The 23,431-nt window shown below is 36.4% G+C and overlaps 1 protein-coding gene across 3 annotated transcripts in view; it reads left to right on the top strand.

Moving 5' to 3' along the window:
* TAFA5 (TAFA chemokine like family member 5) overlaps positions 1–23,431 on the top strand; it is a 408,002-nt gene that overhangs the window by 215,289 nt on the left and 169,282 nt on the right. For all 3 annotated transcript variants that reach the window (XR_010080303.1, XM_063396826.1, XM_063396827.1), the window contains exon 2: positions 13,071–13,220. Coding sequence is in view for 2 of the 3 variants with exons in the window: in XM_063396826.1 (XP_063252896.1) it covers positions 13,071–13,220 (150 nt within the window). In the remaining variant the exon portion in view is untranslated. The remainder of the gene's footprint in view (positions 1–13,070; positions 13,221–23,431) is intronic.

Genomic DNA, 23,431 nt, shown 5'->3' with positions numbered 1-23,431 from the left:
AGTTGCATACTGATCATGCAGTAACTATTATCAGTGGATTTTCTAATATGAGAGAGGCAAAAAACCACATGACTTTTCCCAGGAAAGGATAGGGTGGGATATGCATCTGTGTTTGTGTGTATAGACATCCATTTTATGTGTGTAAGAAGGTATATACAATCTCAGTAACCAGTAGGAAACTCTCTCTGGGTAGGAGAGGATACAAGATATCAGTTATATAACATTTAAAAAAAAGGAGAAAAAGTGTCTAGGTTTTATAACCTTTGCCTGACAACGCATAAGTTTATGTGGAGAGTTAAGCAACCAGTCCAGTCTTGACTTTTATTCTTGTCTTTACTGCTAGGCTTGGGAAAAAAGCTAATTAGTAGGAAGTGGAAAAGGGAACCATTAAATGCCGTTTTCCATGGCATTCTGGAAAAGCTGGCAGCCCACAGATACCCTCTTTACCGGGTTAAAAACTGTCTGGATGGCTGGTCCCAGAGAATGGTGGTGAATGGTGTTGCATCCAGTTGGCATCTTGCCACTTGTGGTGTCCCCCAGGGATCCGTGTTGGGATCTGATCACCCAGATCATCTTATTGATGATCTGGGTGATGGGATCAAGTGTAAATTCACAGATGACACCAAGCTGAGTGGAAGTATCTATTTGTTGGGGGGTAGGAAGGTTCTACAGAGGGATCTGGACAGGCTAAATCTGGATCTGTACATCTCTAAATTTTTTGAGTATGGAATGTAATGCCACAATTTCTAGGTATTCAGAATTAAATTCTGCATTATATATACAGATAGTACATATATCAGTATTTATATCATTGATACATATTGTTCTGTATTCTCTTAAGGAGTTTAGCATTGTCAGAAATAGTTTATTTGTATACCTTACTCTTATTAAGCCTTTGGATCTATTACTATGTTTGCTTCTCCAACAGTGACCACCTTCATTCGATTGAAGAGACCAGAAAGCAGGTGTTAAATAGAATAACTTTGGAGTAAACCTATCTCATATCAACAGAGAAGTTGTGTTATGGAACATTGATACTAATATCTGAAATTGGGAAGCAGTAGAAAATAGAGGCTGTCTGCTAGAAATTGCTAGAATAAATGTGATGTGTCTAACATGTTTTAAAGACTAAAATGTCAACAGCTATGCATACAAGAGTATAGATGCTGTGTGTGCTCATTTATACCCACAGTGTACACTAGTGTATTCTGGAGCGTTATGTTCATATCATTTAATCATAGAATGATTTAGGTTGGAATGGGTGCCTAGGGATTATCTAGTACCAAAAAAAAAAAAAAAAAAAAAAAAAAAAAAAAAAAAAAAAAAAAAAAAAAAAAAAAAAAAGGAGGCCATAGAGTTGTCATACAGTGCACAGCCAAGTGCAGCACTGAACAAGTGTGCCTCTGGTTTTACATGTACCTCTACCTCCTGATCTTGAGGCAACTTGGTTCCAAGCTGCTACCGTGGCTTGTGGTACATGCAAAGTCATACAAAGTGAATGGTTCTTAAAATAGAGCTTTCAGTTGGCTTAAGAATTCATTTGACATAGTTCCTTGGCTAGAATGACAGTTATTTAAGATGCAACACCAGTTTGCCAAAGGACTAGTGCTGGAGTGTAGAGACTTATATGCTACTGGGTTTTTTTTCTGTTGTTGTTTATGTAGTTAGTGGTAAAACTTCCTATGATTTTATTGGGAATGGGATTAGTCATTGTGAAAAGATTCATGCTATACAGAAAAAGTACTGCTGTTTTCACTTAAGACTAGGGAAGGATTGTAGTGCTTTAATTCATTCGTTTTTAGCAGATTAGAGGAACTGAATTTTGATTAATACCACGTTCTTATGGCATTCAGCTCTGGGCTACTGTGAGTTTGAGGGTGGTGCAGTTTCACTACAAACAGTGTTCTATCTTTCTGTTAACAAGAGCAAAATGGCTCCTATAGAAGATATATAGAAGATACATGACAACATCAGAAACTGAATCTTAATTTTTTGATTGCCATACCTGTTTAGAACCAAGACTATGTAATCATTATTTAATACATTCCCTAAATTCAGTGATAAAAACACAATCACTCCTTTCTGTATATAAATAGGCTCATGTTTCTCTTGCAATGTGGTCTTGATGTTCTCTTTATAACAAAACTGCTGTGTGCCTCTGCTGTTGTCCACCCCATTTCAGACCAAAATATCCATGTTTATGCATCAAAATGCACCCAAATAATGTGGTGCATAGTTACAGCTGTGATTAATCATTCAGTTCACTACGCTTACTTGCCCTTTAGGTAATACATACTTGTGTTGGCCTATTTTCTGTAGAGATAGCCTGCCCAATCTTTGAATGATTGGATTTGTCTTAGTGTCATAATCACTTTCTGTTTAGCTGTTGCTGTATAAATTCTGATTACCTATACATAATTAAAATAACTTTATTTTGTTTGACCCTAATACATTTTGGATTTGAGGCATTTAGACAAAAGGTTATATAGCCTTTCAGAAACCCTTTTTTAATGAAATATTTAATGCTAGCTTTTCTGTTCTGATTCCTATCAGCTTATCCTCAGTTTTCATTCAGGTTTCTATATTGCCATTGGGAAAATTAAAATAAGAAGGGCAGGCCGTAAGTGATCAACATGACTATGTATATCTCATATATGTACATTAGTTGCTTGATATCATTTAAGTTTTATTACATCTGGTGAGTGCAAACATTCATTCAATAAATCTTGCTTTACTGCTGTCTTACTCATCCCTGTGGGATCATTCTCCTCTCTGTGAGTTTTATACTTTCTCCTGTTTACATACCATTACCACAGGAGCACAATATCAGTATCACTGATCTAAACAACTGAAATATATTCACCAGTAAGAAGATAGAAAATATAATGCTTCTCCATGATGTTTTCCTTCATCTTTTCCTCTTTTGAGGAGCAGCATTTAATTACACTCAGTGCTCTTTACCTTGACAGCTTTCTTTTTGTCCTCTGCTCCAGAAAATTCTGGTTGGTGCTGTTTCTGTGTGACCCATGGAACTGATCAAATCTCACATCTTAGCTTTTCTTATTAGAGTCTTAGCTGACAAAAGATGGAATATAGTTTATAATGGTTCCTGATGCACCTAATCCCAGATTCAAGAGGAAAATTTTGTTTCATCCACCAGATGTGGTCAGAACACTGAAACATTGTCTACAGTCAGCAATGTGGTGTTAAAGTTCTAGCAGGTAGATGAGAATAAACAATACAAAGTATAGCCAACATCAGACTCAGACCTGACTTCTTCTTCTTGCATATGGCATTCCCTTAGAAATAAGTTGTAATTCTTACACAGATGGTTTCTGCTTCGAATTATTTTTGCTGGGTTGGACTAAAAGTTGCATATTATAAAGTAAATATATTGCATGCATTGACTATGGTATGATAAGGAGCAGGCTATGTGATTCAGTCTGTGTTATTAGTATAACAGTATTGTGTGAGGACCTGGGGGAAATTGCTCATATCTTATGGTCAATATGAGAGGCAATGCCTTCTGCCTAATCTTCAACATACCCTTCTGTGAAGAATATCTGAATGTGTATATGTGTGTGAGTTTATCCAAGTACATATTTTTTGTGTTTAGAAAACTTAACTACAGTCTATTCTGCGTCTTAGAAAACATATTTTATGAGGGTACATGATGAGTAATAGCAAATTTAGTTCATCCAAATGCTGAGCAAAATGGTGTCAGGCCTCATTTTTGTTCGTTTTTATTAAGGACCTTGAACTAAGGAAGTATTATTTATTAGCTATTCATTGGGAAATTGATGGCATAATTTAACTTTTTTATTAGCTAGTAAAACTGATAAGCAGTACATAAAAAGATGGACCTTGTTATAGAGGGAATAATAATAATAATAAAAGGTTCATTTAAAGTTTTTTAAAAGGTCAGCAGTGTATAAAGTCTTTTTGACATTGCCTTCTATGATAAGCCCACATATACCACATAATTTTTGCTTCTGTTCATAGATTTGTTTGTTTTTATTTTGCAGCTACTAAATCCAACAGAAAATGAATTTGTACAGTCAAAGTGTTTTCAGTAACTTGAGACTAATTTACATCTAGTGTGAACATACATGATGTACTTTCTTTAAGCAGAAACCCCTCTATGTTTTAGAGTTGAAATAATGGAGTGTGCAGTGTTTGAACACTTAGTTGTGTAAATGGAAGACATTGTTCCTGGTTAATGGGACACAGGAGGAGATATTGTGTATGTCTCTAATCCTGAGCCCTTTACTGATTGGTAAAGGTGGGTGGGATGACAGCCGTCCTCGTTCACTACTCTCTCTTTGGGTAGCCTTGGATACATGAGCAACTTAAAAACTCTTTTTCTGACACCCTCCTCTGAGTTGTGCAGAGGAGAATCTTATCCCATAAATGGTTATCTTCTTGGAGGACTAGAAATAAGGATATAAAAATCATGGATTTTATCCATGAAAACTTTTCATTTCAGCATGCACCTGTTTCATAAGTCATTTTGAGCAAAACAGATAAAAATGGAAAATGCAGCAGTGAAGCTGGCCCAGATAGAAAATCACTCCTCCAAGTCTGCAGAACATCTGAGAATAATAGCCAGCATACTCATGCTTCTCTGTCACACTTGTGTAAAAACCCTGTTCCCAGACAAACCTTTAAAATGAAAGCCATCACTCAAATTAATCAGTTAAGGAGTTGTCAAGTTCACGTCTTCTGGTTTGTGCTGAAGTTTGGTATTAATCTAACAGAAAGGATATATTTCTTTTGCATACTACATCTGTCTTTTTAACTCTTACCTTGGTGCTGTACCTGCAGCAGTGGGGCTTGTATGCTTAGTGCAGTTGTGTGCTCAGCACAGCACCTGGAAGAGGGCCTTCCTTGCACCTCACTGAAAACCTGGGGGAACTGCTGCTGTGGGATCAGGGAGGAAAGTGAGAGCAAAGCAAGAAGAAACAGCAGACATAGCAGGTACTAGCTGTTCTGTTCAGGTCCTGATGATGTGCTTGATTTGAGCACTGATGCTAGAATCCAATTTAGTTGAACACATGTAAACTTCCTTTAGGATCACTGCAGACACACTACAAGAGATGTGGATTCTGCTTGTTGAAGCTTTGGGCTTGAGGGTCCTGTGTCTGCTCAAGATTCTCAGCATGGGGCACATTTGCATTCATCCATCTAATTAATGTAATATATTTTTCAGTGAGACTATTTCTTCTTAGGTATAGTTAGACATTCAAAATTGTTGAAATTTGTTTCCTTCTTTGATACGGATACTGTTCTACTTCAGAACTTCTTCTTTTTTTTTTTTTTTTTTTCCCACAGTGTTTGCTTTTGTTGTGTTACTAAGAGAAGTTTATATTTCCTTGTGGTTATGTGTGAGCTGTTGTATCTATATGTTCCAGCACGTGCAGCATAACCAAGTCTTGAGAGACATTATTTTAAACAGAGATTGTTTACAGACTTCTTCTGTAAGCAAAAAAGATGGCAAAATAATTGCCCTAGCTACTAGAACATTTTGTCTGCTGTCTAGTGCCTTCAGGGTAAGCCTGCCATCTAGATTACCAAAAAAGCCCAACTGCATTACAGTGCCATTACTAGAAAGAAAATGTTTTAAGGTTTTTTTGTCATAGTCTTTTGCAAAAAAAGAAAGAGTAGTGTTACAGGCAGCAGTGAAAATAAACAGCCTTATTTTAAAGAAATCATCTAGACCTACTAACAGGACAGTAGGTTGTCTAGTGTGATCTTATTTGTACTACAAAAATGACAGAAAATTTTCATAATTTGAATTTTTTATTCAAACATAGGTATGAGTTAGCATATGGCATGTTAACAAGGCTAAATAGTGTTAGGTGGTTGTTGTCTTCAGCTGCCTACTTTGGCCTTCAGGTTTTGAAACCTGTGACAGGCACGGAAGAATGACACAGTTCTTTTTGCATAGGATATATCTTAGTTCCTGGTGGATGGTAATTACAAGCTGGATGGCGACTTGTATGAGGAGTTTTTAAAGGCTGTTCATTTGTAAGTACATTTCAAATCCTTCTAGAATAACAATCAGATAATCCTAGGATAATGGTTTGATAGTACAAAGGAAAGCCTGAGAAGTTAAAAACACTATTTACCTGAGCGGCTACATTATATCTGCTTCTGATATATGACTTTATCTGCATGTTCTTTCAAAGTGATTTCATGCTCCCTGCAGTGACATATTTTGCTAACACAACAGACTTGTTCCTTCCTGACATACAGCTTCTGGCTCCAACAAATGTCAGTAGCTTTTTAGACAAACCTGTGCTTTTTATTCCTGTCTTTCTGAAGAGGAATATCAGCATCCCTCCAATAACATTTTTTTCCCCTATGGCTATTCTGTTTGTTTTATAAACAGACAAGGTTTATTTCACATGTCGAGACTGGTAAAGAAATAGAAGGAATTTTTGTTCTTTTTCTTTTTACTATTTTCTTTTTTCATTTTAATTTTCTTTTTCCTTTTTTTCTTTTTCTTCCTTCTTTTTTATAACATCTTTTAATATTTTTGGAAAGTAATAGAATAACAGCCATTTCCTGACTTATGCAAATAAGCAAAGCTTTGTTCAATCCTGAATTCCTGCAGTTATTTCCTTTCTGTAACCAGTCGAGGCCCCCAGAAGCAATTACCCAACCCTTTTGAGCTGCAGGTCCTCCTTGGAGCAGCTCCATGGAGCTGAGATTTGCAGTTCACACTGACTTACACAGAGACAGGAATTACTTTAAAAAAGGGATCCAAACACCTTGTCATTTCTACATACACAGTATAAATTACATTTTAAAGTAATAAAGGAGGGAAAATTAGTTAAAACTAGGTTTCTATGTACAAATTACTTATTTCCTCATTTATTCATACATCCTTGACCTTGACATACATTTTTAACCTTTTTCTGGTCTGGAATTCTCCTTTGTGTACCAATTCTGATGGAGAATTCCATTTGGAATCTGAAATCTTGCCGTTTGTTCTTACTGCAGTTTGGTTTTACATTTATTTTTCTTTCTCTTGTGTTTTTAATAGCCAGATATAGGAGAAATTATTCTTAATTATACAACAAAACATTAAGCAATTACATGGAATAGCATTATCAGGTGCAATAAGTTAGGGCATTACTCTTATCTGGGAAAAAAGGAAATCTCAAAATGGGCACTGAGTGTATCTTGAATCTCCACAGACTTGATTTTCTTTCCTGTGCAACTACTTAGAAGACTAGGATCTATCTTAATTAAAATTTACTGCTTATTTCAGAATGGAAGAGCTGAAAACTATTTTCCTATCCTCCTAATGTCTGTACTGTTTATGTGCTTGAAATGGCTAAGTGCTACTTTGAAAATTACAGTAAGATTAGTAATTACTAGGGGGACATAATATACTTTTTCATTGCAGTGGAACTCCAAAAAAATATTTTAACTAAGTATTTAAAGGAGAAGACATTAATAATATTTTTCTCATTGTTCATAAATTTTACCTATTTAAGTTCTACAGTGATTTTTTCTTCATAAAATGGGCTCTCAAGCCACATCCTCTAAGACACATTCTTCTTTATTATCGCTAAAATTCAAAATCACTCCTTTTAAGACTGAGAAGCTAAAAAGGTGATATTGTAATGTTGACTCTCATCAAATATAGCTCTGAACCTATAATGAATTAAATGTAAGGAAACTTCTGAAAAAATTGTACTGCTTTTTACTCTACTGGGCACCTGGGGGTTACACCAATAGAAAGGATTATCCAACCTAGTTAGTTTTTGTTTCATCAGTCCTGTCTTCTACTGCCCACATAATCATACCCTCAAGAAAAGGTGGTAAAGAATATTTTAAACAGGCTGTCTAACTCTACTAGCATGAAAATTGTTTTGTGTAGTCTTGTTACTGAAACAGACATAACATTTGTTTCAATGAAATGATGTAAGGTCCAAAATGATATATGAAACATCTTGGAAACAAATGCTTTTAATGTCATTGACTTTGAAAAGAGGAAAGTGGAATAGTGTATTTCTTTGAACATATTCTTTTGAAAAATTGAAATGCCTTTGTATAACATAAGTTAACAATTGAAACAATGTTCTTATTTGATAGATATTCTCAAATTGTTCTGATTTTTTTAAAAATTTTTTCCACGTACTGGCTGAGTACCTCTGTTACTTTATTTTAAATAGTTTTTTGTTTTCAGAAGCTTTGTGGAAGCTGTTCCCTCTTATTTAATGCTAGTTGGATTTCCACAAATTTTACTATTGCAGCTTAAACATGAGTGTGGTTCTTTGAGGCAAACCAATTCCTTGCCATAATCTCCCTCATTATGAACTAAATTTTAAAAAGAAAAGGTAATTGGACTGTCTGGAATTGGATAATGTTCCGAGTAAGAGATCCTCTTTCAGGACATTTTCTTTGAGGAAGGATATATATGACAAAAAATTGAATTCTGCTTAAACATATGCTCTTTATATTTTAAATTGAATTATTTTAAAATATTTGTTACTCAGGTTAATGTCAAACTGCAGATAATGAGTGACACTAAATACTTCAGTTCCCCCTTATTTCAGTAGGAATTGTTGATCCTCAGCTCTGCTCAGGAGTTAACATGGCTCTATTGTCAGAAAGACTTCAATATTATAATAGAAAAGTACTGAATGTATTCCTATGATCTGATTTTGAAACAACTCCTGCATTGTGTGCACTGACAAAAGCATATCTGAATCTAGCCAAGAATTTTAATACCATCTAACTTAATGCATTTTGAACTAAAAGAGCTTGTGTTGCTAGGCATCAAATTGGTGATGCATGGAAAAATTGTTCACTGAAACTATAATATAAGCCTGCATGTACAAATCTCAAGTAGGAATTCTGGACAAGCATGAAATCTAAACCCCTGGAAAAATCTGTATATTTAGATCAAAACTTACTTTCATTGTACCCACAGATTCCATTAGTTCATAATTCTATTTCTTGAAGTGAATTTTAGGTAAAGCCTTAAGCTTTACAATGAGCATATTTTTTAAAAAAAATCTGTAACTTGATTGCTGTATTTCATGTGGATTATTTAGGTTTTTATTTCCTATTGGAGAATAGAAATACTTTTAGCCAGATAAAATTAGAATATTATTCCATGTACCCTCCATGTAATACAAATATATCTACTATTTAAGGTTGTTACCTATTGTAGAAAATATGGATCTTTTAAAATCTTTATTCTTTCAATGACATATAGTTGACAGAAGAGTCTTAGGAATAAACATGAAAAATGCCATTTGCTTTTAAGCTTTTCAATAACAAACTATTTTAATTCAAGTGTGGAATAACTAAAGATCTCTTAGAAAAATGCTCTTTTTACTTTGAGATATTCTCTGTACATTTACTAAATATATGTACCTATACTAGTGTTTCCTACACACTTCCATGAAAGTCTCACAAAGAGCAGCTTGAGAACTGATCACAAATGGACTTCATTTAAAAAAATAAGCAAAAGAAGTCCTGTATACAGCAATTACTGTAAACAATTTCAAGATACAAGCCAAAAGTGCAGTCCCATTTTATTTAAAACTTTAGAAGTTGTGTATTTTTTTTATTTTTGACTTGGCTTTTTAAATCAGATTCCTATGCTTTTTCCCTTTTTCTGAAACAATTCCATATAGAAGCATTTGTGTTTGTGGTGGGAGAGATCAACTGGCATTTTAAGAATGCAGTGCTATACTATAAAGGAGCATTAAAGAACTGAAACTTTTCCCTGTTTAGTAATCAGATGGTGACAACAAAAAATCAGAGAAATTTCCAGTGAGGTCTTAATTGTTGGATAATTGTTGTATTAGAATTATAAAGCACATATTAAAATATTTACAAATATATATATAATAACAGTAGCCGTTGCCACAAAGAAATATCTACTAATTCACCTGGAAAACTCCAGTTTTATGGTACTTCTGAAATAATCTTCATGCTTGGTTCATAAAACAGTAAAACCCAGAAGTTTCTTGAAAAAAATCTTTTAGACAATACTGGAATGACTCTAGTCTTTAATGATACTTGTCTTTTTTTCTAGCAAGATTGTTTTGTTTAGGATGGAGGGTGGTGAATTGCTTTGTGTGCTGCAAGTACATAAAGAAAATATAATGCAAGTATGGAGCCTTTGTGACTGTTCATGGACTGTGGCTCCTAATCTCTCAACTGGAAAAGCTCCAGTGAAGCTCCACCCATTGCTGCCTTGAGATTCTTTCTCTGGCTTTAGGAGTGAAGTGGAGCATGTTCAGAGGCTCACTGAAGAACAGCCTTTTTACATTACCATCTCTAAAAGAGGTCACTGTGTTAACTTCCCTGAAAATGAAAGGTATCCTAATTTTTGCAATTCAGTACTTGCAAGAAGCATATTCATTTAGTTCCATTATTTTGTACCTTATATTTCTAGATTAAATTGTTAAAAAGCCAAAGTAGCACACACCATCTAAGTGAGGTACTCCTGTAGACTTGCCCTCTACCTAATGAAAGGCAGAGAGGACATGTTTTACACCAGGATGACTCTCTCTGGAGATGGCCTTCCATAACCTTAACTAATACTTTCATGCTTTACAGCCATCTAAAGCCAAGTAACAGTGGATGTATTCTCTGCTGCAGTGCTCAATAAGCTTCCAATCTTTGCAGCCTGTGACACAATCAGGAGGAAATATTTATGTCATATATGTAAGAGCTCCTGTAGCTCTACAGTGACTTACAATTTTCTTCTGCTATAGAAAAAAAGAAAAGCAACAGACAAAATATTTGTGTATAGCAATTAGTCTTGTGTAGATATTCTAGTTTTCAAAATTCATGAAGAATATAAGGTCACTATGCCTGGAAGAAATTATAATTTCTGAAAACCAAAGCAGAACTAAAATTATACAAGTTCAAAAGCAGAAAATACCATTAGTCATTATTTGCCTTCACTGTGCTGTGAGTCCAGTTCCTTTCCTTTGAAATGGAAGTTTATGCAATTATTCACCTAGACTGTATGATTTGTTCTAGCTTTTAGTGAAAGAAATAATAGTATAAAGACTCATGGATAGTGGAGAGTATGGAAACTCACACATTTACATGTGTCATACTTATGCTTCCACTTTTTTGTGGCCTAAGGCATCAGAATCTAAATACACCTGATTATCCCCTTTTCACATGATGTACCAAGAGAGCTATATTCCAAAGGAGCAATACATCCCCTACAACCCAGGATGAAATATATTAGTGGCAGGGTAAAAAAAAGAATATTTTTCCTTTTTCAGTTCAACACGCTTGTGTGTAGCTGGATCTCTCTTGTCTTTTTCTAGAAAATTATGTGCCACTATCTTTCTTGCTAAACCTTTGCATTCTAATCTAGTATTTTTGAATGGACAATGAAAAAAAGCAGCATACAATAGAGTAAAAGTCATCTAATCAACATATTTATCCTAAGATGTTTTTATTAACAGAATGGATTGAAAAGAGTAGAAACACAGGGCTGACCATAGCTCATAAGTTTAGTTGCCAGCACCCATTAAACACTGTTATGATAATGTTTGCTACTGTGAATATAATATACATGTTTATAAATGCCTAAAATACATATGTCATAGATTTGCATGAATTTGGAGTGCCTTGTTCTATACTCACCCTTGAGATCTTAATTTTTGCTATTTTGTAATTCACTGCAGTGTAAGAGGTCACAGAAACATAAAATTTAAGTGCTTTAGGAGTGAATGAGACCCAATACTGGTGACAGTCTACAATATTCTGCTGTTCAACACAACAAGCATCTTAACTGCTTCTGAGAAAAATAGATGGTAAACTTGTATTCTGAAAAAAAAAAAAGTGCATAGAAAAAAAAAACCTTTTGACTTAAAGGCCATTCATATATTTCAGGTTGGTTTCATTTTATATTTTTACTTTTGACAGATATAGAATTTTTGCTTTTTTCTCTTTTTATTTCAACAGAAAAAAGAATAAATTACTGTGATTATTATTTGAACTGCATTTTTTCTAAAAACAGGATTGAATTTTTCCTTTTTCTTTTTTTTCATAAAAAATAAAACTTAGAAAGCTTGTGATTTGCAGATAGTGTTGCACATTTTTACTACTGCACTATAAATCCCAGAGAATATATATAATGCAAAGTGGTATTTGGGAATTTTTTTCATGCTTTCTACACACTGAAATTTGATAATGTATCTTTCCTGACTGTAAAAGATAGTATTTTGGTATACTACTAGCCAATAATGGTTGTACCAAAGGAGGTACTTTAAAGCATTTCTTTAGAAGTATAGCATTAAATTCAAAATAATGTTCTTCATAAAACAATTTTTGAGCACTTTGGTTTGCTTCTCATAGCATAGTCCAAGTTCAGAATTAGGTGAAACTAAGCAGTCAGGTTTGTTTAGTATTTAGGAAAGGCTACCTATATTGGAGAAGTCAATAAAAAGTAATTAATTACTGAGCTAAGGGTGTGGTGTCATTTAAGCCATTTGACAGTTACATAGTAAATGTAGTAAAAGAAAAAATAAGAGAAAATAACACCTGTATCAAATATGAGTTAGGAAGAGAATTAAGGACCTTTCAGTTTAGATGAAACGAGCCAAAGGATTGAGAATTTGGCAAATGCAGGCATGCTTTGAAAGGACTTTTTCTTCAAAAACAATACGCAAAGCAGTTAAGAGTTCATTGTATTTATGGAAATTTAGGGAAGTTTTGTTTTATACTTTATAATTTTTTTTCTGAAAGTATGTAAAGAGCATACCATTTAAATTTCATTGCCATAAACGACTGTTCCTTTATTTAGACAACATAAGTAAAAGTAACCTGTTTAACCTCAGCTCTCTGACTTTTGCGGAACAATAATCATTTTCTGACAGAACAGTTTGCAGGGTTTTCATATGTCCACCACAAAGAAAAATTGTATGTCATCTCAGTTTTATTATATCCATCAGCTGGCTGCCCATTTGTCGTGGAGTGTCTGCTGTGACTCAGGGCCGTGGCTCTATTTGGCTGTAATAGATCGCCTGAAGTGCATTCAGTGACTCTGGTACCTGTTGCTGGTTTTTTTCCAGGTCAGCTGGCTGCAGGTACATGTGAGATTGTTACTTTGGACAGAGATAGCAGTCAGCCCCGAAGGACTATAGCCCGACAAACAGCTCGCTGTGCATGTAAAAAAGGACAGATTGCCGGTACAACAAGAGCAAGGCCAGCGTGTGTTGATGGTAAGAAGCAAAAATATGTTCAATCAGTTTCTGCCAGTGCAAGAGTGGGGTCTCATGAAATAAAAATAAAAAACTCTAGAAGAAATTTTCATGTTGTACCAACTAACAATGGCTGAACCAGCACTGAAATTCACCCAAAGGGTAATGCTGACTCATAGTACAGATATTTCAATTACATTTTTTTCATTGGAAATCTCACTTTTGTTTTAACTTGGTATGCAGTTGAATGTTAAAGGCATGGTACTGTTATATTCTGCATGTGATTACAGAATCAGCAATGAAATGACATTATTATTTCCCCTACTTTTTATTCCTTAAGACATTTAAAAAATGCAGCATGCAAGCCTCAAAGGTCTTATGCCACTGGAGGCTAATGTGACTGCTCCTGTGTGATATTTAATGCTTTGGAGAAAGCACTGATGCTATAATTGGAATACAGTATCTGAATGTACATCACATGTCCAGTATTTTTTGCCTCTTTAAAATGATATTCTGTATGATTCACTGCAGATGCACAGATAGCATGTAGCTGGAAAACTGCTCACATAGAGGGAAGTATGAAAATGTTTTGCTTTGATATAATTTTTTGAGACAACTGAAATTCTCTGTTAAATTAACAGTGGGAGAGTCTTCAAGAGAGGTCTCCCTTGCAAGGCTTGTAGCAAGCATTAATATTAAAAATGAAACTGGAGACATGTTGAAAATATTGATGTGAAATTATGTATTTTGATCTAGTCTCCATTAACAAAAGTAAAAAAAAAAAAAAAAAAGAAAAAAAAGAAAAAAAAAAGAAAAATATGCTTTTGTATTAAACTGTAATAAATGCATGTATTGGTTTTTATTACTGGCCGGTTTGAATGCTCAGACAAAAATAGTGTGGAGAATACCCTACTGTTGCCTCAGAATTTGGTCATACCAGTGATTATCAAAAAAGACAGCTCAAAAGGAAATTTCAGAGCCAACCCACAAAGCTAAATATAGAACATCATGCACATTCTGTTTTTGCATTTTTCTTTCACTGTTTTTAGTACTCTGTAAGATAGCTCCTTAGCTGTCTCTTTCATAATATAATACTATATCCAGTAGTTCTCCTTTCATGTTTTATTGCAAGATCCTAAGATGTAATTGCTTAAGAAAGGAATGATTGTATTGTCTCATTTATAGTTGCAACTTTAAGAAAAATGCTTATTACCAATTAAAATATTCAACATATGTTTCCTATTTTAAAACAACAAAGTTCTAAGCAAGAAAGAAAGAGTTTTGTACCAGCTGATGGGAACAAAACCATAATTTTCCCTCAGTCAGTTTTGGCCTATGGTTAGATTGATGTGCTGTAACTTGGGTATCCAAAGGTAGCTGCTAGTAGCTACAGTTTTTCTTTATACCCAATAAAGAACAAAAGGCACCTTCTTAGAGTAATTTATCTCATCATAACTGCCTAAGATAAGTCTGATGTATCACTCCCTGTTACACACTTTTTGTCTACCTTGCCTTAATACACCTGTGACTGTCTTAAGATGAAACTTAGCTGGAATGTACATGTCACTAAAAAGACATGACTGCACCTCATCCTTCAATTATTACATTAAGTTATTTTCAAAATATGGAAGCTTTGGGTTAATTTGATATTTGAAAATATTTTTTCTTTGTTTACTTATTTCTTGGGAAAATCTCAGAAAGAAAGTGTTTCAAATTCTGCTTGTGCTTTCAATATGCTTGATCATCTTTTTATGAAAACAGAGAACTGAATGACAAGATTTATGGTTAGATATCATATTCTTTGTAGAGATGTAGAGAAGATTCTTTATGTAATACTTCATGTTTGAAAAATAAGTGGGAAGTTCATCAGTTGAAAAATAAAACTTCCCTTTAACATTTGTGTCTAAATACTACAATTATTTTTTTAAGGCTGACAAGGAGTTACATGGAAAAGATGAGGGATAATGGGTAAAGGTTTCTCCTGGGGACATTCCAATTAGACACATAATGATAATTTCTCAAAATTAGAAAAATCAGCCTTTGAAAACACCCCAGGGAACTGGTGGATTCCCCAGTATTGTACATTTAAGATTCAGTTGGACAAGGTGCTCGGCCATTTCGTCTAGACTAGCATTTTTGCCTAAAAAGTTGGACTAGGTGATCCTTGAGATTCCCTTAGAACCTAGTATTCTTTGATTCTGTGACATACTAAGATATAATAACATGGTGCCTCATTATTTTGTGTAATGTTTATAATTAGGATGTTGAGGCCTTTGCTAAGAATAACTGCAAGGTATGTAGGACATGTTACTTTATTTTCCTGAGCACTGTTGGGGATGTTTTGTAATCAGACCTCAAAAAGGTTAGTGATACCTAGAGCTGTAAATCAAGTTTCCAGACTAAAATGAAGGCAAAAGTCAAACCTTTGATTTATAGGTTTTTGTCATGAATGAAGTTAAAAAATTTGTTTTACATAGCACCAAAACAATTATCTAGGAAAGAACAAACAAGCACTTTATCTTGTCTCTTACCTGCTTGCACATATAGCTGGCAGTTAAATTGGCCACTGACTGACAAGTATTAGTCTGTGAATTTACCAGGTTCATAAAGAATGAACACTGAATTCTTCCATATTTTTATATACATTTCTAGAATATTTTTTTTCAAACACAACTACTTAATGCTTTATTCTGAACATGACATGAACACTACATAAAATTATGTAGGAGAAAACTGGTTTTGTCTCCAGTATTAAGTCAAACAGTGATGGTTTAAGAATGTAACAACCAAATCTAATTGCTTTTTTTTTTTTAACAGCAAAGAATTCCATTTTTCAAACAAACAAATAAATACTTCTCTGATCTTTCTTAAATAGAATATAGAATGCACTTTTGCAAATTTTTCTTCATTTATATTATAGTTGATGTTAAGTATATAACTACTATTTGACATTTCATTTTTATTATCAAAATGAAAAAAAAACCCTCAACAGTTTGGTTCTGTTCATTTTATCCTTTATATAGTCTTGATTTTAAAGAGATTATTTCTAAAGTGAAGGTAGACCTTAGACCTTTAATATGAAGTTGTATGTGAAGGATGCAGGCATAGTAAATGTGACCTGCTAACCCAGTAATGATAAAATATTAGCTAACAATTTTGTTGCATCTTCTGGCAAGAGAGTGGTTTAAGAAGTCAGTATCAAAGCTGGTAATTTTTACAACTTTAAAATGCATTGTGTTGTACCTGGCTACCATTTATACCAATGTTCAATGGACAAAAGTACCTTAGAATATATTTGGTTGTGTAGTATATTTCCTGGAGCTTTGAAATACAAGTGTCAATTCTTCAGCAAAAGGAGTAGGTAATTTAAGGGCTCTTGAACCTTACAAACATTGGGTGAGATTGAACTTGTCAGCATAGCTCTTAGAGTAACTCCTGAGCTGATTATCAAAATCCACTCTGCTTTCCACTGCTGCATCACCAAAGGTCTTATAAGAAACGAAACACAGTGAACATCAGATAGATAAAACAGGAATTCTTAGAAATGGAAATACAATGTTTAGAAGTTAGTCTGAGCAGGACACAGAGAACAGAGATTTTCTTGAAATATTTTCATGTGATGGAGAGGGTTGATTTAATTTGTATTTTTTTCTAGCAGTCTTTAACTATGGCAGATTGCTAATGTATTCTGAAAAAAAGGCATCGATATTTACCCTGATTTAAAGCTTGATTTAGTGTTGATTGCTTCATTTCTACACCCACTGAGTCATAATGTATATTTGGTATGTTTGGTTATGATGTAATTTTTATTCATGAATCTAGGGTTTGTGATATTATGACAGCAGTTTGCCTGCACTTTTCATTATATTATTTTTATTTGCAACTGGTATTCCCTAGTCCCATTTTTGAGATCAAACTCCGTAGCAATGACCTCAGTTGCATTAGTTTGATAAGATATTTTATTTCAACATAACATCTGGTTTATCACCAGTGTAATTTCCCTGTGTGTCAGTTAAGCTTCATCAGTTTTTAAGCTGGAACCAGTGAGAGATTGGAAGATAGCAATTATTCTTTGGTTTTGTATAGTACCTTTGCTAATTTAAATTTGTTTTAAAGCAAGTTATGAAAAGTCTGTGATAAAAATTTATGTACAGATGTGTCCATGATTTGTGTTCCTTCACAAGAAGTGTATAAATCTGGAAATAAGATTTGTTATGGCAAAGCCTTTCGTAGAATACAAGGCTAGTATCCTGAGAAGTGTGCAAAGAACTTTCAAATGTTCAATAATTCCAGTACTTATGTCCAATACATATTTATAGGTAAAAAAATTAACTGCAGTTTTGTTCAGAAAATAAAAACAGTTGATGAAATGTGGCATGAGAGAATTAGTTTATTTGCCTGAGAAAATTAGGATGGCAGTCATTCATTTGCCTACCTAAATTCTGTGATTAGAAGATTCTTATGGTCTGGATTTGAGTATTGGTTACATTTATGTCCACTAAGAGCTATGAGAAATGCTAGCAGATCAATCCCAAAATCCAAAAATCTTAAATTTGAGCAGTTGTAGCTCAGGTAACGGAATTCAAGGTGTTCAGACAACTTTTGTTACAAATGAAAGTGTGGTTTGATTGTTTCTTTTGTTTATTTTTTTACTTTTTAAAGTTTTAGTAATATTTCATTTCTTTTGCAAGCATTGTAGCAATATTGGTTTCTGTAGGATGTTAGTGTATATAGGTTGTTCATACATTATGATTAACATGCTTTTCAGCTGGCACTGATTGATTTTTTTTTAACACAGACACTCAGGATCTACAAGGAAGCCACATTAGTTTCAATCAATAATTCCCTGCTCTTCTTATTATCTCTGGGACTCCATAGGGAGTTGTAGGGGTCAGAAGTGATCATTAATAGAATCCTAGGTCATGCACTTCAAACAAAACTGCTTAATAACTGGAGACCTTCATGATTCAAAAGAATCTTAGACATTTTTCAGGAAGCAAAAAAAAAAAAAAAAAGAAGAAAAGAGAGCTATAATTACTTCAAGAAATGAGAAATTTTGCTTTTAAATTTAGAATATTTAATATCTTTGTTACTGTAATATTTATGTTATTTTAACATGATCTTATTTCAGACATTTCAAATCTTCCTTCACCCTAATTATACATTTTCCTTTGTTGCACTTAAGAAATGTCTCTTTAAAAAATAAGGAAAAACAAAAGGAAAACTAGTATGCATATCAAACTTATTTTTCAACATGGCCTGAAGAAATAATAATTCCTTTCTTCCATTCCTCATCCTAACTCCCACCCATACAGTCACAAATACATCCATGCTTATAGAAGCACAAGAGCATGTACAAGGCTTTCTTTCTTTAAACTCAAGACAACTCTTTAAACTCTAAACCTCTAGATAATTCCATCAGAACTGCAGATTTTCCTAGTTACTGATATGGAAGTAAAATTGTTTCTGCTACTCATGAACTTCCCTCTCATGGTACAGACACAGTCTGACAATTTCCACCTTGCAGGTCACTTTTCATTTGGAAATGCACAGGAAGTTTAATTCCAGTTACTTTGCTTTCAGCTCCAAACTGAGGACAATATGTGACATTCCAAAAGAAGTTAAGTGAAATATCTTGTCTCAATAATACCACAAACTTAGTAAAATCATGTAAACATGTTCACAATGAATATCTTTGTTCTCTTTGATCATGAATGTCGAGTCAGTTAGAGATTGAAGTGTTGCTGGGGAAGAAATGCTGTTCAACCCTAAGACAGAAATTGAGCAGTATTAAATGGAACATATCAGTAGCAGCACCATCAATGGCAACAAAAATGTGTCAATAAGAAATACAGGCAGGTAAGCAAGGTTTCATCTCTTGACTGAGTATCCATAAAAGCAATAACCAAACATATGAGATAAAAACAAAGCAACCAATGAAAAATAAATCCAAAACTCTGCTTAGAAAGGTAGCACACAGATTGATAACTACTCTAAAGGAATATTTTAATGAAGAAGGGTAGGAAAGGGCTTCACTATGTTCTGAAATTTTTGGTGCCTAAACTCAAACAACTGAGGCCCCATCTTGAGTACTGTGGCAGTTTTGGGTCCAATATAGATGGATGTCAGACTGCTACAGTGTGTCCAGAGGGGAGTGACAAAGGTAATGAAATGTCTTGAGGGCAAGACTTAATGAGATGCAACTGAGGTCACTTCACTTGTTCAGCTTAAAGAAGTCTGAAGGGTGACCTCATCTCAATCTACAACTTCATCAAGATGGGCAGCAAATGGAGAGATGTCTCTTTGGTGACTAGTGTTAGGACCCAAGGAAATGGAATGAAACAGTGTCAAGGGAAGGTCAGATTGGACATTTTGAAAAGGTTCTTCACTGAGAGTGTGGTCAGCCAATGAAATTAGTGTGGTCTCAACCAAAGAGATAGTGGTCAGGCAGTGGGAAATGGTCACAGCACTAAACTGGTCAGAGTTCAAGGAGCATTTGGACAACACTCTTCATCACAGAATCACAGAATCACTAGGTTGGAAGAGACCTTCAAGACCATGGAGTCCAATGCATGCCCTAGCACCTCAACTAAACCATGGCACCGAGTGCCACATCCAGTCATTTTTTAAACACCATCCAGGGATGGTGACTCCACCACCTCCCCAGGCAGACAATTCCAGTACTTAATCACTCTTTCTGTAAAAAATCTTTCCTAATATCCAACCTGTATTTCCCTTGGCGCAGCTTGAGACTGTGTCCTCTCCTTCTGGCAGTTGCTGCCTGGAGAAAGAGACCAATCCCCACCTGACTACAGCCACATTTCAGGGAGTTGTAGAGAGTGGTAAGGTCACCTCTGAGTCTCCTTTTCTCCAGGCTGAACACCCCCAGCTCCCTCAGCCATTCCTCATAGTCATTCCCCAGCTCCCTCAGCTTCACTGCCTCCTCTGGATGCGCTCAAGCGCCTCCATGTCCTTCCTAAACTGAGGGGCCAGAGCTGGACACAGCACTCAATGTCCTTCCTAAACTGAGGGGCCAGAGCTGGACACAGCACTCAATGTCCTTCCTAAACTGAGGGGACACAGCTGGACACAGCACTCAATGTCCTTCCTAAACTGAGGGGCCAGAGCTGGACACAGCACTCAATGTCCTTCCTAAACTGAGGGGACACAGCTGGACACAGCACTCAATGTCCTTCCTAAACTGAGGGGACACAGCTGGACACAGCACTCAATGTCCTTCCTAAACTGAGGGGCCAGAGCTGGACACAGCACTCAATGTCCTTCCTAAACTGAGGGGCCAGAACTGCACACAGCACTCAAGCTGTGGCCTTACCAGTGCCCAGCACAAGGGAAGAATGACCTCCCTGCTCCTGCTGGCCACACCATTCCTGATCCAGGCCAGGATGCCCTTGGCCTTCTTGGCCACCAGGGCACACTGCTGGTTCACGTTCAGTCGGTTATTGACCAGTACCCCCAGGTCCCTTTCTGCCTGGGCACTGTCCAGCCACACCATCCCTAGCCTGTAACGTTGCAGGGGTTTTTTGTGGCCAAAATGCAGGACTTATTAAACTTCACCTTACTGGACTCTGCCCATCCATCCAATCATTCCACGTCTCTCTGCAGAGCCCTCCTACCTTCCAACAGATCAACACATTCTCCCAGCTCAGTGTCGTCTCCAAATTTACCAATGACAGACTCAATACCCCCATCCTTGACATCAATAAAACAGGCCCCAGCACAGGCCCCTGAGGGACACCACTGGTGCCTGGCCCCAGCTGCATGCAGCACTGTTCACTCTCTGTGCCCGGCCATGCAGCAGTTCCTAACCCAGCACAGAGTGCTCCTGTCCAAGCCGCGGGCTGCCAGCTTTTCCAGGAGTGTGTTTGGGAGACAGTGTCCAAGACCCTGCTGAAGGCCAAATAGACAACATCCATAGCCTTTCCTGCATCCACCAGGGTCACCTGGTCATAAAAGGAGAGCAGGTTAGTTAAACTGACCTACCCCTCCTAAACCCATGCCGGCTGGGTCTGATAGCCTGTAAGTGTTGCATGATGACACTCAGTATAAACTGCTCCATTACCTTACTGGGTACTGAGGTCAGGTTAACTGGCCTGTAATTATCGGGATCCTCCTTCCCACCCTTTTTTGTGAATGGTAGTCACAGTGGTCAGCTTCCAGTCATCTGGATCTCACCAGTGAGCCAGGACTGTGGGTAAATGATAGAGAGCAGCTTCACAAGCTCATCTGCCAGCTCCCTCATCACCCTGGGATGGATCCCATCTGGGCCCATAGATTTATGAACATCCAAGCATCTCAGCAGTTCTCTGACTGCCTCCTCCTGGATAACAGGGGGACCGTTCTGCTCCCTGACATCATCTACCAAACCAGGAGGGCAGCTGTCCTGAGGACAAGCTGTCTTCCCACTAAAGACTGAGGCAAAGGTGTTAAGCACCTCTGCCTTCTCATCTACATTTACTAAGCTCTCTCACATCCAGTAGAAAACAAAGGTTGATCTTACTTTTTGCCATTAATATATTTGTAAAAACATATTTTATTATCCTTTACAAAAGTTGCCAAATTAAGTTTGAACTGAGCTTTGGCCTCCCTAATATTTTTTCTTACATGCCCTAGCAGCCCCCTTAAATACTTCATGAGAGACCTGACCCTCCTTCCAAAGATGATACATCCTCTTTTTATGCCTAAATTCCTTTTAAACCTTTTTGCCCATCCAGGATGGACGTTCTCCTTGTGGATCATCATTTGGCACACAGAGACCGCCTGTTCCTGTGCCCTCAAGATCTTTGTTTTGAAGAACGCCCATCTTTCCTGAACTCTTTTGTTTTTAAGGGCTGCTTTCCAAGGAACTCTCTGAATAAGTCTCCTAAATAGGACAAAGTCTGCCCTCCGGAAGTCTGAAGTCTTACTCTTTTTAAATAACTTTTACACTTTATTAAAAGTGTAAAAGTTCCTCTTGGTTTCACCAAATATCGAGAACTCTGTAATTTCGTGATCCCTATGCCTCAAGTGGCCTCCAACCACCACATCTCCCACCCTCCTATCTCTATTTGAAAAGAGCAGGTCCAACACAGTCTCTCCCCTGGTGGGCTAACTCACCAGCTGAGACCAAAAGTTGTCATCCACGCACTCTAAAAACTTCCTGGACTGCCTCTTTTCTGCTGTATTAAGTTCCCAGCAGATGTCTGGTAGATTAAAGGCACCTACAAGAACAAAGGCCCCCTTCAAACCTAGTTTGAAGTCCTCTCAATGAGTTTTGCCAGTTTGTGAGCTAAAATCATTCTGCCCTCAACAGAGAGATGGAGCCCATCCAGTTCCAGCAGAGCAGGTGCCATAAAAGTTGCCCCAGGATCAAAGAACCCAAAATTCTGCTGATGACACCAACCCTTGAGCCAGTTGTTGATAATGTGGGCTCCCCTTTCCATTGTTTTTCTCTGCCACCAAAGGGACTGTGCAGAACACTACCTGTGCTCCTGCCCCATCAACCACTTGACCCAGTGCCCTAAAGTCCCTTTCAATTGCCCTGACACTCCTCTTTTCAGTCTCATCGCTGCCAGCCTGGAGTATCAGCATTGGGTAATAATCAGAGGGCTGAATCAGCCCAGGAAGTCTCTTGGTAATTTCTCATTCTCGGGCCCCAGGGAGGCAGCAGACCTCTCTGTGGGGTGGGTCTGGTTGACATATGGGGCCCTCTGTTCCCTCAGAAGGGAGTCACCCGCTACTACTACCCTTCTTTTCTTTTTAATGTTAGAGGTGGTGATCCATCCAACAGATGAAGCATAAATTGATCATATGGTTTCTCTTAGTTAGTCCTGAGAGGAGCAGGGAGTGGATTTGATGATCCTTATGGGTCCCCTGCAGCTTGACATATTCAATGGTTCGATGATTCAATGGCTGGACCTGGCATAAAGATGCAGACCAGGATTTTGCATGATGTTAGTCTTTTCCACAGAACAGTTTATTTATAGCAGCCAAGTAGCAGGGAGTGAGTACTGATCACAGCTTACAAGTCGTGCACAGTACAGGTTTGTGGTAAGGGAAATAATGCCAGGATAAGAATGAATAAAATGTCATTGAAAATAAAATACTTCTTGTACCTATAAAAAAGACCTGGAAATACTTTTCACTTATAAACATCCTACTTCGAGGTTAAACCTGGCATCAGTATACTATTTCAAGTCAAGAGATGGCTGCCTTTTTAAATTATAGGGCAGAAA

The sequence above is a fragment of the Prinia subflava genome, chromosome 4, assembly GCF_021018805.1.
Source record: "Prinia subflava isolate CZ2003 ecotype Zambia chromosome 4, Cam_Psub_1.2, whole genome shotgun sequence".
Classification (NCBI taxonomy): domain Eukaryota; kingdom Metazoa; phylum Chordata; class Aves; order Passeriformes; family Cisticolidae; genus Prinia; species Prinia subflava.
The sequence above is the reverse complement of the archived record's forward strand: the minus strand, read 5'-3'. Positions and strand labels throughout refer to the sequence as shown.